This window comes from Coturnix japonica, chromosome 18 (assembly GCF_001577835.2).
Source record: "Coturnix japonica isolate 7356 chromosome 18, Coturnix japonica 2.1, whole genome shotgun sequence".
Taxonomy (NCBI): Eukaryota; Metazoa; Chordata; class Aves; order Galliformes; family Phasianidae; genus Coturnix; species Coturnix japonica.
The window spans coordinates 7,154,304-7,169,668 of NC_029533.1; the positions used below are offsets into that span (position 1 = coordinate 7,154,304).

At 39.9% G+C, this 15,365-nt stretch overlaps 2 protein-coding genes across 2 annotated transcripts in view; one reads left to right on the top strand and one right to left on the bottom strand.

The window, feature by feature from the left end:
- Positions 1–9,003, top strand: part of BPTF (bromodomain PHD finger transcription factor) — a 42,487-nt gene extending 33,484 nt beyond the window's left edge. The window contains 4 exon segments of the mRNA XM_015879533.2: positions 3,538–3,730; positions 3,998–4,082; positions 4,883–5,069; positions 6,942–9,003. Coding sequence (XP_015735019.1) covers positions 3,538–3,730; positions 3,998–4,082; positions 4,883–5,069; positions 6,942–6,978 — 502 coding nt within the window. The 3' untranslated portion in view covers positions 6,979–9,003.
- Positions 9,004–10,908: 1,905 nt separating this feature from the next.
- C18H17orf58 (chromosome 18 C17orf58 homolog) overlaps positions 10,909–15,365 on the bottom strand; it is a 5,611-nt gene continuing 1,154 nt past the window's right edge. The window contains exons 2-5 of the mRNA XM_015879524.2: positions 13,210–13,830; positions 13,004–13,084; positions 12,086–12,277; positions 10,909–11,570 (exon numbers count right to left, since the gene is read on the bottom strand). Of these exons, the coding sequence (XP_015735010.1) occupies positions 11,383–11,570; positions 12,086–12,277; positions 13,004–13,084; positions 13,210–13,830 (1,082 nt within the window). The 3' untranslated portion in view covers positions 10,909–11,382. The remainder of the gene's footprint in view (positions 11,571–12,085; positions 12,278–13,003; positions 13,085–13,209; positions 13,831–15,365) is intronic.

Consider the following 15,365-nt stretch of genomic DNA (forward strand, 5'->3'; position numbering starts at 1 on the left):
TTTCTTGCCCGTGGACAAGGAAAAAAACTTCTTTGGAAGAGGAAATGCTATATACAAACCTTGCAAAGAACATTATTAAATGCTGGAGTAGAAGACTGTGGATGGCAGGGGACAGTGTTAAGCATTTCTGCTGAAGCTAGAGGCGATTAACATCCTTAGTAATAGTTACCATCTGATAGCTGTCTAGATATGTGTGTAAAAGAAATTTGACTTCAGACCAGTTCCAAGTGAGTATTTTATCTGCTTAATGAGTGATGATACCGAAAAGTATTAATTGGTGCCATTTGGTGGTGCTTTCAATACTGATAACAGAGGTGAAATATGGAGCTGGTGTAGTGTTTTCATTTCAGGAACGGTTTCTCATTTCAAACTCAGGGTCAGGACTAGAGGATCTCCTTCTAGCCTCCTTTTTTTAATTAATGTTATTAAATTCAGTTGAGGGTTGTGGTGTTTTTTCTTCATCTTAGGTGTTCGGTGGTTCTGACCATTGCAATATTACATCAGCGTGGGAAGTTGTAGGCTATCTGTGCTAGTATCTCTTTGTAAGTCACAGACTCCCAGCATCCTGGTTTGTAACTTGCTACTATTTCTAAGGCATGTGCATCTTGCCTGTCTCAATAAGAATACTGTATGGAGTTCACCGAATGACAGAAAACCTGGGAGGAGGAGACCTGCTCTCCTCTTGTTGTGATGCTGAGTGTTGGTCTGTGTGAGCACTGCTGTAGAATTGTCACAAATTAAGACGGGATGAACAAATTCTGTGAGCAAAGGAATTTGGTTTTCATTTTATTCCAGTGGGCATTTCTGTAAGCTGATCAAAATATGGTCATAGTGTGATTTTTGGTGTCCTGAACCATTAGCTGTGCTTAAATACGCAGAATAAAACTTTAAGCCAGTGATTTTAAGATCAGTGCCCTGAGCAATGGGATTCAATTCTGCTTCTTGTTAATTTTGAATTTTATGGTCCTAAAAATGATGGCTGTGCCATTGAGCTATATTATGATTTCACTATTTGGAAAGCAAATAGGCAAGTTTTAAAAGAGCTTCCTGGTAAACATTGTTTATACGTACAGATATATATACACACATAGGTATCAGATACTCCTCTTTGTGCTGGTGTCTCTCTTCTGCTTTAAGGAGGATAGATGTAAAACTGAAAAGATTATTTGAGATGGGTTTCAAATGCCATATGTTTGTTAGGATTTACTAAGTCCACTAAGGTAATTCTCTGTTACTCTGTTGCAGGGCTCTTATGTTTAGTTCTCACTGGTTTCACACCAGTGTTGTAGGGTCCTATGTATATTGTATGGAGGATTGTCAACAAGGACGTCCTTCTAAGATTCCTACTTACATTCCAACTAATGTGTTAAAGCATAATGTGAAGCCTGTTTAACATTCTGGTGGTGAGTTTTGCTTCAGCTTCTATCTGCAGATAGGAGCAGCTAGGTCTGATCCCCTCTGGGAAAAAGACCATGACTGAGTTGTTGCTGACAGCTGTTAGAAGGAGCCGCTTTGATCCGTTGTTGATGGAAGGTTGGTTTGTGCCATTTTTAGTCTCTGTCTGACTGAAAATGCAAAGGTAGGTTTGGAGTATCTTGAGCAAACGGCCATGAAGGTGCGGGTGATCCTTTGGTGGAGCATTGGCTCGCTGCTCTCCTGCTGCTGGTGGGCACTGAGCGGTGGTTGGCTGAAGCCTGATGAATTAGTGAGGGCTGCAGAAACTGATAAAGCAGCATAGTGCACGTGGTTGATGGTGTCTAAGATTTAGGAAGATCCGCAGGGTCAGCTTGCTTTTGCTTAGGCAGAGAGAATGAATGTGTAACTTCGCCCATCTGGTTGATTTCCATGAGTCATAGGTATGTTCTGAGGTATCCATACACAAAATGTCAAACATCCTTGCATAATATTTTAGAGTTTTGTCACATCATTCTGTGCAAGGTCCCATTCACATGATTCTGTATCTGGTTCCCTTCACGTTGTGTCATACCACATCTGGTTCTGTCACGTAGCTGTCTGAGAGTAGACACTGTTCTCTGAAAAATGATCAATGGTACCAATTTACTGCAGCATTTACTGAGTAGCTGAATCGCTGTTTTTCAGCCTGCCTCCCCCACGCCCCCAATTAAAATTACGACAGCCATGTCCTGACACAGTTTTTTTGTATCATGTTATACCGATATGTATCGGACACATGGCTGCTGTGCATGTTCCTTGTAGTGTACTTGTAACTCCTAGCTGGTGTTTGCGCTTTGCTTTTGTTTTTTTTTTAAATTAACTGAGACCTACATTTTCAAATCTGAAAGAAACGTGTAAGTGGCTTTTGAGCTGCAATTTTGAAAATGTAAATCTTTTCCTTTGGCCTTGTCTTTTTGTGCCTTTTACAAATTTTCACACGCACGTTGGAGGTGTGTTTTTAGACCGGTTTTGTCAAGGTCTGGTTACTTTATTGATGTGCATTTCAATGAACTGTCAATTTAAAATTGACCCAAGTGACCTTATCAACAACATAGCTGTTAGCATGATGTTAGCTTGTAAGGATAGAATGCTAGGAACAGGGAAAACAAGAGAAAGTTGAAGAAAGTAGGGCAGCAAGAAAGTGCATCAGAGAGAAATGCAGGGAAAAGTGCCATGCCATTTGAAATGACAATTACATTGTCATTTTCATTGTGAATGCTTTTAGGTTCTATATTGGCTGTGATCTTTGTACTAACTGGTATCATGGAGAATGTGTTGGCATCACAGAAAAGGAGGCTAAGAAAATGGATGTGTACATCTGTAATGATTGTAAACGGGCACAAGAGGGCAGCAGTGAGGAATTGTACTGTATCTGCAGAACACCTTATGATGAGTCGCAGTGAGTTCTGATAAGAACCTCTTATTTAATGTCTAGGTAGCAAACTGCTCTGACTTTGGTTACCTGTTCCTTACAAAGAAAAAAGTTATTCTGCATATATTGTATTCATTTGTAATACAGATTCGTTTTCAGTAACTGTCAAATGTGGTATTCGGTGGATTTTTTTGTGCTTTAGTCTGATCTGGATAGAAAGCATAATGTCAGCATGGGGGTACATGATTGGCATCTTTTTGTAAGGTTTTGAGTCATAAATATTCAGTTTTCAACTACCAGACTGATGCTTCCATATGAAAAATGTTTGTACAGAGTGAAATAGGAGCCCAGTTGTCGTCCAGTTTGAACAAAACGTACCTTGAATAGTTTTATGATTCTTCTTGGGAGATATTTCTGGCATTACTCTGTTCCTTTCAACTCTAAAGCAGATGACTGATCTGAAACCTTGAACGCTTGATAGTGTGTAGCAGAAAATTCAGTAACTAATTGTGAAATGTTCTGTAGTTTAGTCTGTAAATACAAAAGCAGTTTGAATAATGCAATTAGAATTTGTCAGTCCAAAATGTCGCGTGCTGTTCTGTTGTATTTGTGCCAAGTATCTTGTGTGCGAGGGATTGCAGGCTTATGCTTTTAAATGTAATCTTCAATTTATTTAAATGTAGTCACTGACCTATTTTTGGATCTTGCAGATTTTACATTGGCTGCGACCGGTGTCAGAACTGGTACCATGGTCGGTGTGTTGGCATTTTGCAAAGTGAGGCTGATCTCATTGATGAGTATGTGTGTCCACAATGTCAGTCCACAGAAGATGCCATGACTGTACTCAGTCCGCTAACTGATAAAGATTACGAAGGGTTAAGGAGAGTACTGCGCTCTTTACAGGTGAGAACACAAACTGCAGCAGAGCAGGATGCTTTACTGTGTAAGAGGCACCCAATGAGCCTTGGTTTTTGTTGGAAATTGTCCTGATTTCTCTTCCAGTTATTTGAGATTAAAAAGCAATAGAAAGTGCCACCGTGTCAGCTGCAACTTAACTGGCATTACTGTACTGTGGAATACTTATGTTCAGCATATCATTTCTCCTTTGTGAAAGTATCTACTAAAGAGTGCTAATTTTCTGTTGTTAATTACCTGTTGTTTTCCTGACAGGCTCACAAGATGGCCTGGCCATTCTTAGAACCAGTAGATCCCAATGATGCACCAGATTATTATGGTGTTATTAAAGAACCAATGGGTAAGTGTTTCGGGATAATCTCATGATGAGCAAGTAGTTTTGGGATTAGGAATATCAAGTTCATTACCTATTATGCTTGTAAGTACTGCAAGTAAATATGCACATGTAAAAATACATGAGGTAATCCTGCCCACCTGTGTGTTCACACATTCTCCATAACTGATGTTTGAAAATAAGCACTTAAGGGGCATTTTCCAAAGGTAAGTCACTGTTTTTCCAGTTAAACATTGGTTTTAAATTTACGTTTGCATTAAAATAAAACAATGACAGCTTTGTCATTCCTGTCTCATTAATGTATCTAGTTGGTAGGAGTGTGAGCATTTGTATTTCATTTGGTTGTGCACTTGAAATCCTCCATCTGTCCCATGTGGTAAATATGCATATTCTTGTGGAAACAGAAAATTTGTTTAAGGCAAGTCATGAATTCAGGTGATCAGAGGATTTGAGGTACACGTCTGGCTCAGTCCCAACAAGGGCTATAAGGGAAGTGAAGCACAAGAATCCAGATTTTTTTTCATTCTTTGGGGTTTTTTTCCTTAATTTCTTCAGGAATAGTAAATAGCTTCCTGCAAGAAACCAAGATCTGCAAGATCACCTTGTGCTGTTTAATTTAGCTGTACGTGACACGTTCATGCATAAATGCTCATTCTAAAGGAGGTTTACTGGTGTTAACATGTCACAACTTGAGTTCCTGGAAATACAACTAAACTTCTGTAGGCTTTGTTTCCTGCGCCCTGTAACATTAACTTCTGTTGAAGATGAAAATGCCTTGTTTTAATAATCTTTGCTTTCTTTTAAAGACCTTGCCACCATGGAGGAAAGGATACTGAAACGTTACTACAAAAAGGTCACAGAGTTTGTGGCAGATATGACCAAAATTTTTGATAACTGTCGTTACTACAATCCAAGTGACTCTCCTTTTTACCAGTGTGCAGAAGTTCTTGAATCATTCTTTGTACAGAAACTAAAAGGATTTAAGGCAAGCAGGTAAGCTAAAGTGTTCTAATCATAGATGTTCTGTGGTCCCCTAAAATCTCCCTAATGCTTTTAGAAGCTTACCTTACATTCATACAAAGATTTGCTTGTCCATGCGCTTACTTGGACAGCTGCTTTTCTTTTAAAGGGGAAAAAAAGCTGTTCTGTAGCTGCCAACTGTCATTTTCAATCAACATTAAGGCTTAAATATGGGTTTTTTGAGATTACTTTGTAATACTCATTCAAAATGAGATGTTGTAGACAAGTTTAGTGTAATACCCATAGAAAACTTGAATGACCCCAAGTCATAGCTGCAGAAAACTTAAATGAGAATCATTTCTCAGCAGGACATGCACTGTGCTGTTCTGAGTTTTAATTATGTTCTGCTGTGCACCAAGTCCTTTTTAGATGCTGAAAAGAGACAGTTCTGCTGCGAAGCTTGTAATTCAATGAAAGAACTGAAAGTAGTTCTCTTCTTAATACCTTCCCTAATTGTTTTGTAACGTTCCTTATTTCAGAGAGAATAAATATACTTTATTTAAAGATAGACAGAGAACTAGAACAGTTCAAATTTGAGTATTTAAAAACAAGTTTTCTTTTCTAATGTTTTTCTGTAGAAAGACTGATGAAGAGTATTTCCCTATCGTAGACATTTCTGAAAACGAATAGGCCACTGTACTATGGATTTTTCTATTGTCTATCTATATCCTTGTTGTACTCCAACATGAGCCAACTGTAACTGAATTGCAAACGTTGAATGCCTTCCAGCATTATGCAGAAATCTGTATGTGTACAGTAGTTAAATTTGTCCATCTGATTAAGGTTCCTGGTCTAAGATATTAATGCAGGATTAAATCTGTAATCAAGTAAATTGAACACTTTGCTTTATACCTACTGCTGTGGAAGCTCTAATCTAATGAGAGTAATATTGATGAGAGGATGTGGCATCAAATGGATTAGAACAGCATTTTTCCTTCCCGATGTAATACCGGAGTAATAATATTTATTAGGTAGTTTTCAACTCATGTTTCTTCCATCGTGCATTTGCTGGTTATCCAGTGTCCACTGCTTACACATTCATTTTGTTGCTGTGTTTTATTTGTTACTGTTTTTCATTTATTCCATCTGTGTCCTTTCTTCTCTTGCAGATTGTCATATCTTTAGTCTGAACTGTTTTAACTGGAATCAGAAATTTCTTTTATTGTACAATTTGATAACATTAAATAGCCCTAAAAAATCCAGATTGTTTGTCTAACAAGTAAACACTGAATATTTTTTATTATTACCAGCAGTCCTGGTTAAACGCAGATGTATTAATAGGAAAAAATGAAATTGTTCCTGGAATACTGTATTGAGAGAAATGAAAAACTCATCTCAGAAGCCATGTACTGTTTTATTTTCAGTCACTAATAAAATGGTGAATGTCAAAGAGGAGTTTTGCTGAACAGTGATGAGCAAAGATGTGATTTTTAATATGCCTGGTTCAGTTTTTTCTATTAAGTTAATCCAAGGATTTCTTGAATAAATTCAAGCTGAATACACCTTATGATAAACATTCACCCGTATAAATTGTCTTTTACCTTTCCTTTTGATGTATTACTGCTACATAAACATGAGAATAAAACTGATTTCAGGCATTTTGAAATATTCCAGTGACGCTGTGTTTGGCAACTAGTGAAATGTTTGTATGCAGGGCATGAAAATGTGACTGAAACGCAGGGAAAATTAAGTGGGGTTTTTTTGGAAGAGTTAAGACCAAAATAAAAAAGGAAGCAACAGGGCGGTAATTCCCTGCCAGTGATTTACCTGTGGCAACACCTTGCAGCAACTGTGTTTCCCAAAATGAAGGGTGCTTAATTCTTCACTTTCTTCTGTACTCTGCAGGTCCCATAACAACAAACTGCAGTCTACAGCTTCTTAGAGTTCTGCGTGTTAACCTTACAAACGAGCAAGAATCTGGTTGTCTGAAAATTTTTAATTAAGAAGCCAGATGTTTTTAGTCGGGTTATCCTGACAAGATTTGATGTAAACTGTGTTTTTATTGGTCACAACAGTCAAATTATATCCTTGGCTTATTTTGTCCAAAGGACAAAGAAATAAAAATCAGCAGCACCACTTTCTTGTCAAGATCAAATTGTTGTATTATTGTGGCAGAAGCAGGAAAACTTTGTTTTGCTGAAGGAGAGAAAGAGCAAGAAAAAAAAAAGATACAGTAAATGGGGTCACGTTTAACTCCATGGAAATGCCACGTCTGTTCTTCAGTGAAGAAGCTGGTTTAAAGTCCACACAGAAAACTTTGACTGTATTTATTTATTGTTGCAAAAAAGACGCTTTTTTATTGCTGCCCTCATTTGTCAGCTAATTATTTTTTCTTATAAGATCCAGCCCCGGTCACATGTAATCCATTCTGTATCTTAACATGATTCCTGTAGGTAAAAGTACAAGAAGACCTCTAGATGTCTTTTCTTTCTATGAAAGGAGCTGCTATGTACACATGTGCACACACACAGAACTGGGAATCAACGATGAGTTTGTCATTCATGGTAGATTAAAAACAAACCAGAACAATTAAGCTTGCATAAAGGTTGGGCTAAGTGGTCACGGACTACAGACTCTGTTGCCTTGAATATAACAGTACAATTTGTCATTTACTCTGCACCAGACTGAAACGAGTAAAATCTATTTGAAGGTATCTTGTTTGTAAACATTTGTCAGATTCTAATTTTTTTTCTTTTGTATTAAAATTCAAAATATGGATGTATATGAAACAAAATAAATGGAGATAATTGTTCTCCCCACACACGTAGGTGTCTTTGAGTGTGCGCTAATATGTTTGTAATGCTTTGGGGATCTGTTGGAAAGCAAAAGTATTTTGAGTGAGCGGGGAGGGAAGTGGAAAAGGAGATCTGACTTGACTTGGCTCCAGAGGCAGCATTTAGATCTTCTCTTTTTAAGCAGCTGTTATCCCTTTATAAAATTCTTGCAGTGGTGCCAAAATTACTGTCACAGATAACGTGGTAGGAGGCACTGTGTGAAATGTCACAACCCACTGCTGGATTAAGCGATGTTTTGCCAAGTACCGTAGAAATGTAAAGTACCAAGTGTAAGTGTATCTACCAGAGGCATTCTAGATGGCTTCCTTGTTTCCTGTGTGAGGAGTTGCTGGCAAGAAGGATAAGTTGAAGTCAGAAGATGCGATTTGCAGATGTTCCTTTTTCTTTCTCACTTGCATACTGCATCAATGACTTTCCCGTGTTTCCTTTATCTGCAGTCGCTGAGCCATGATTTATATGCAGCTCTCCGACCGTTTGACTTAAGCTTTTGCACTAATTCACAGTTAACTTCTGTTCAGTGAGCTGGGATTTCCCTGATGTATGGATAAGCTCCTCCTGGGTTTAACCTCACACCTTGCTATGCAAGAACCTTCCTCGTTGTTTTTTCTTAAAGATGTTGCTACTGACCACACTTTCTTATACTCACAGGCTCAGGTGTACGGATACTTCTGGGATAATTTTATCTAATAAAACCCATGTTTTTTGTACATGCTAATGTTGTCATTTACCCTATATGTGAAAATGAAAAACAACTGCTGAGTGTGAAAACAATTACCCATTCCCGCTTCTTGAAGTTAAAGAAGAGTAGTTGCATTTAGGTTATGTTGTCCTTGACGTTTAAGACAAAGATGCTGCATATTGTTTGCATTGTGTTTTTAATGCAGAAGGGGAAAAAACTCAGCTTCTAACAGTGTTTGAACACACCTTGCCTTTCGTCAGAGCTTCGCAGTATTTCTGTGCTATTCATATACCAATGTGGCATTTACAGTTCCTACCTGTAGGCAATAGATCACTGTGTTTTTAAAAACTTGTGGCAAATCGAAGAGTACTTTTTTTTTGTACCTGAAAGGACGCAGCATCCCAGACAAATAAAGTAACGTGCTTGACATTGATTTGGTGGTGTTTCTAATGAAACAACTGATGGCGTTATGGTCTATAGGTCGTGGCTTCTCCAGGTTAGGTGTGGTGTAATTGCTACTGTTTTATCAGGGCAATAATCCATGCACGTGACTTTATCCTGCTGAAAACCATCTCGAGTTTTTTAGTCACCAACGAGTGCATTGAGGCATTTTCCTTGATTTCTTAGAGGTGATATTTATAGTTAAATGGCGTTTCTGAATAAAAGCAGTCTTGTAAACGTAATTAATTCCCACCTTCCTAAAAGCACGGTAAGTTCCTGAGGTCTGTTATCTCTGTTCAATCATCTTCCTTTTAACTTTTATATATATATATTATATATTTTGAAAATAATAGCGTGTTTCGAAATAGCTATGTGTTGTAACATTGATTTTGACAATGTGAGCCATTCAAGCTTGATTTTGGTTTCTCAGACTACTTTCAATCAATTTCCTATGACCTAAATTTACTAAAAAATTTAAATTAAATCCAGCCTTTTACTTTGGATTTGGATGTCATTAGCACTGGTATACTGTTATCTCTTCTTAGATAACAACTATGGCCATGTCCCATGTTGGCTGTGTTTTTGCACCCATGCTTTGCCTGCTTTAGATTACAGTAATGTCTTGGAGGTGGGGATGGGTGCATAGTTGCTATTCTGGGCAGATGATCGATCTGGGATTTGCTCATTAGTCCCTGGATTGCATTTGAAAATAGAAACAAAGAAACTGGAGAAGCACATGTAACCCTTCCTCCTTCTTTCCCCTGCCCTGCTCAGTCCAGTCCGGTGCTTTGAATCATTGCCAGGAACAGTCATTTCTGCCAAATCAAGAGCCCTCTTAATTAAGTCTTGGGAAAATTCCACCTATGTACGTTATGCTCTATATGACCTTTTTCACAGACAGAAGTGAAATGGTGTACTGTAGATGAACACAAACTACTGGTGAGTTTATGTCCTACAGTAACGATCTGCGTCCTAGAATGTATGATGTTCACTGTTGGTGTTTTGTCTCCTATTCCAGATCAAGAAGCATCTCATACAGCACGACTTATCCCACATCTGCTGCTCCGTAGCTTCTCAGTGACCCTAAACCGAGCTTCAGGCTTATCTGAGGTAGAACTGCTAAAAAGAAAAGTAAATAAATACATAAAATTAACTTTTAGTTGCTGTTAAGGTTCTAGTGGCTTAATTAGTAGGGATGTTTGCAAGTACTGTCAGAACTACTGCTTTTGCAAGAATATTTTGTCTCACTAACAATAGTAGTTAGCTGTTATTTTTCTACTCCACTGTATGAAGTAGGCAGATTTGTACTGTCTTAAAGTCAGTAGGTGATCCTTCCAGCAAGGAGATGCTCCCATTTAATACTCTTTACATCCTATTTGTTGATGTTCTGAAGCCCAGAAGAGCAATGAACTGAGACCCCTGAACACTTCATTAATGTATTGTAAAGACTTAGAATTTGTGACTGCTGACTCTTGGAGCAGTAAATGTTGAGAGATCCCCTTTGCAGAATGTCTATATAATTAAATTCTTAAGTCTCCATGGCTTAATGGAACTAAAAGGTTGTATCTTAGATTCAGAATGACTCTTCTGACGTGCAAGTGCAAATTGATAATTCTCATGGGAAGATAACATTCAGAACACAGTTCTAAAGATGAACTTTTAAGGAACTGACAGTGTAGCCAGGCATACAAAATGTGCTCGCAATTGCAGACTCATTTTGCATTCCTTGGCATGAACTTCTGCCATAATTTGTAAGCCTAATTGGGCATTTATGTTGTGTAGTTACTTGATTTGCTTTCGGTTAGTTGTTAATTATTCAAGTATATGAATACACTACTTTGTGAGCTTCATATGAAAACTCAGTGCTGTTTAAAGAAGCAACGTAATACGAAAGATACTTGGTTTTGTTGGTTTCTTTTGCATCAAATGTATATAATACTTAGAGCTGAGTGAACACACAACCAACATCCTCTATAGATTTGACATCCTCTAAGGGTTGTTTGAGGTGAAGGTCTTGGAAGTACCATTACTTATTGTGTACCTAAGAACCACGTCTTCAGAATTTCACTTTACAGTCACTACAGGTTATTAGGGGTATGTTATAGCATAGGAGGCGATAGCCTACGGCTCTGAAAAAAGCTAGAGCAAGTTTAAAACCAGTTACTGTAGATGGACTTCTGTGCTGTTTCACAATATATAGGTAGCTAGTCAGAACATTCAGCTAGTGTTTGCTACAGCACAAATGCAAGTGCTATCACAACCAATTTCAGCCATCATTAGAACTACACTCCCACAGTTGCTAAATCATTATGTTTATTCTGGTAGGTGAATTCTACTGCTGCCTGTGTTATAGGAGGAGCTTTCTGAAGCCTTATCTACATTTACTGCGAGCCCCTTGCACTTTGCGGTTCCTTTTCCTGTTGAATCTCTTCACGTAGCTGCTGCTGCTTGCAAGCAAGCCATCCCCTGGCCTCAGGTGCCCACGCAGGAACTGCATTAGGTTTGCAGGGATCTGTCTTCTCTTGTGGTAGATCTGACCCATCACAATGTATCTGCTGCCTGCAAGAGAAATGAGATTTCTGTGTTGTGAAGAGAACACTGATTCATTCACTGCACTCGCTTTAAGGACAACAGATCTATGAGTATATAAGAAGTCAGACCCTAGCAAAGTGGGACTCAGGGTTGTACTTGCACATGAATTATTCACTCTGTTGTGTTGCAACAGAAGGCTTTGTGGGGAAATGCTGCTATTGGATAAACCTACACTTAGAAGCAACACTGAGCTGTTTACTAAGAGCTTATGCTCCCACTTAATTTTGTTTAAGCAATCCTGGAAACCCTTGCAGTCATCTCTGAACTGGATCAAGTTGAAGAGCTGCAGTGCTGCCTGATTTCTTTGTGCAGGTGGGTCTCTTACCAAGTTGCAGAAGTGGGGTAGAAAGAACCCTCCAGTTTTAGCACAGTTGTTGTTTTCCAAATAACACAACCCAGGATGAGCCTTTTGAACAGAGGCAGCCTAAAGTTGCACCGCATGCAGGAGGAACAGCAGAGTGGATTTAGCTGGGGTTGTTTACCAAGTTTGAAGTCTGGACATGGTCGGCTGCAGTTGAAAGAATCCACAACTAGAATGTGAACTCGGAAGAAGAAGCCATCAGGAGTAACGTACAGGCGACTCATCTTGTATAGTCCATCAGTGTTTACCAAAAGTGTAACCAAGTGGACTCCGCTCCCCAGATTTTCCATGTTATAAACAATTCCATTCACCGCTGTTTTAAGGGCAAGAAAAAAGAAATGTCAGGTTACGTATCATAGTAACAACTCAAGGTAAATGTGAAGATGGTTTTAGAATTGCTCTCTATAATCACAGCAATGGAACTCAGCTGATGTCTTGCTCAGGCTGCCTTATTTTGTACCTGGCTTCCTCAGTGTAAGAGTTGGAGAAGATTGCTCTTTGTTAGGGCTGAAAGGTCCAAAGGTTGTGTCACTGTAAGGCCCATGTTCAACAGGAATGCATGAGAGTTGTAAAACAAATAATAATAGTAAAAATACATAACATTTGTAGAAAGCACTTCCTGACTTCTCCATTTAGAGAAAACAGATGTCTTGTAACGTGTTTATATTGTGCAAATGGAAACATCTGTTAGCAGGAGGCGTGCGTTTTGCTCATCTCTTAAAATACTGTGGGAAAAAGTTGCTATTTGACGTCATAAGCGTAAGGAAAGATTTCAATCAGAAAATGCTCTTCAGTACGAAATGACCACGTTATTTTCTAACATCTTTAGCTATGTCAGTGTGGATACAAGGACCAAAGACATGAGTCCTAAGTGATGTCATAAAGAGTCCTCTATACAGAGCATGATGTTTGGGTTACTGATTATTGTCATTTGCACCTTACCCCCCAAATCACAAACCCTAAAAGCAGAATTGAAGTGTTAAGCAATACATGAACAAGGATGGCCTTGGCTTTGTGTGGCTCGTGGAAGCCAGCTTACCAAATTCATTTGTGCAGTAGGCCTCCACTTCATCTCTCTCTTTCCTGCACTCGGTCAGACATGCCTTCTCCATATCAGCACCTAGAACAGGCACAGAGACTGAAGGACTGAAGCAATGTGCCCTTCTGGGATATTTTATTCAAATTAAGGCACCCAACCCTTGGAAAGCTCACGGTGTTCCTTACCAGAGCAGTCTCCTCCCTTACCTTTCTTCAGCACACTGAAATGGTATGGCAGGTTGGCTGGCTGGCGGTTGGTGACCCAGGAGGGTTTGCTGATCATTTTCAACAGCTCAATGCTTTTGTAGGGGTTTATCTTGCCTGGTCGGTTGAAATGATCCAGCACAGAAGGGTCAGCTGACCCTGCTGTTCCAGAGTCCAGGAACGGATGAGCCCCCAGGAAGGATGTGAGCTTATGATAGGAAGATGTTGTGTGCTGGAAATGAGCTGACACGCTGTTAGCAGCCTCAGCCAGCCGCCTGTCTGCCTGCTTTCTGTTTGCCTGATTCAAGTCAAAGGAGGTGAGAGAAGGCCCCTCGGTTGCAGGTTGCAGAGGCAGGGTCCCTCCGTACTGCAGGAGGTGTTTCCTCAGCCCGGTGCTGTTTTCTGTAGAAGCCTTTGTTCGTTTCTTTTTGTCTGAAGAGAGGGAGGTGATTTCAGGAGGTTTTGGGTGCTGCAGGTTGGTGGGAGGCAGCAGTCGATGTTCGCTGGGCTCCTCTCTAGCAGTGGCCCAGGCTGGCAATTTGGCTTGTCCAGGTGCAGCATCTGCTGAGTTATACACATATTTACTGAGAGACTGGCTGGCTTTCTCAGCACATGGCAAGGATCCTACGTTAAAAGCAAACAGAAAAGAGCAAGTTAGAATTGTGTATTACTCCATGTCCGTGTGAATGGGAAGCACATGGCAGATGGGGGTGTCTGCTCCACCAATGAGGCCTTCAAACTGTATGATGGTGTAACTCACAGCTCAACCGATAAATAGAGCTCTTCATTCCTCTGTATTCAGCCACAGAAAGCCTAATACAGAGAATGCAGCTGTGAGCAAAACAGGAGATTTGCATTTTTACTTTATTATTGTTGTAGATTAAAAACACGACTTATAAACAAACCCATTTCTCAAAAGCCCGGATCTCCAGGGAGCATCTGAGGAAACAAAATTCACATTGCCGTTTGGGATGCTTGTTTAAAAGACCATGACAACAGAACTATTTGGTTTTCCCATCCATGGGATGCCTTATTGACAATGTCATCTGGACTTTTCAGCAGCTTTCAGCTTTGAATGCTACTAAAAAGATCTTTATCCACAGTTCTGGATCTCTGACTTTTGCACTGCGGAGTTGTATGGGAGTCCAAGCAGCCCCAGCCTGGTATCTAGGCTATTGCTGCTGAGTAACAATTATTTCAGGCCTTTTCTTAAGCTGAGAGGACAAGAGCTGAAAAAGACAGGAAGCATCTGGGACTGCAGTGACAAAGGGACAGGCTTAATGACACTGTTAGTTCAAGCCGGACAGTTACCTCGAGCTTAGTTTATATTTCACCTTGATTGCTCAGAGCTCACAAAGCAAAAGACTTTTATGCTGGGAAGAGAGAAATTGCCTCTCGCAGTTCTCTCTCTTTAGTTGGCCGGTGTTTGAGAACAGTTCACCCACACACAGCCGCTGTCTGGGTGTTCGCTCTGTGGTTAGCACTGTGTAGGAGGCTGATCCTGACTCCTTGTGTGAAAAGGGATATTTGACTTACACAGATGAACAACATCCTGGTTTATCTTCCATAACTGACTCTCAGCTGCTGACCTTGCCATTTCTCCCCCTCTGCTCTCACCAGCTGCTGTCATGGGAAAGATTCCCTGATATTTGGGCTGGCCACGTTGTAAAGTCAAAAGAATGCCCATGAAGGACAGGGTGGAAAAAGTCCAAGCTAAAGAAAGTAATAGGCAAGAGTGTTATGGAGCTGTTCCATATGAAGCCCTGTGCTCTGAGCAGGTGGTTTAGATTTGGCTTTTATAAATGCACTTTTCTGTCAGTTTTTTGAGCCTTCTCAGTCACGGGCTGTAATTAGAAAAGGTTCATTTTTCCCCTCTCCATCTGCTCAGGACGCTGAGCCTCGTTGTGCTACAGCAGCACGTTCCTGTCACCTCCTGCAACCGGAGAAATACAACAGCACCATCATCAGCTCCAGGACTTCTCCTTCCTTATGGAATAGATGATCTTTACTTGCAGAAATTAGATATACATCTGTTCCAACAGCTTGCTCCAGGGGGTAAATACCAGATAAATCCAGCATTTATCAGTGCACAGAAAGGCAGCAAAAGGGCACAACCACACACAAATGGAGAAATCCCACATGCAGAAGGAAGGCAAACG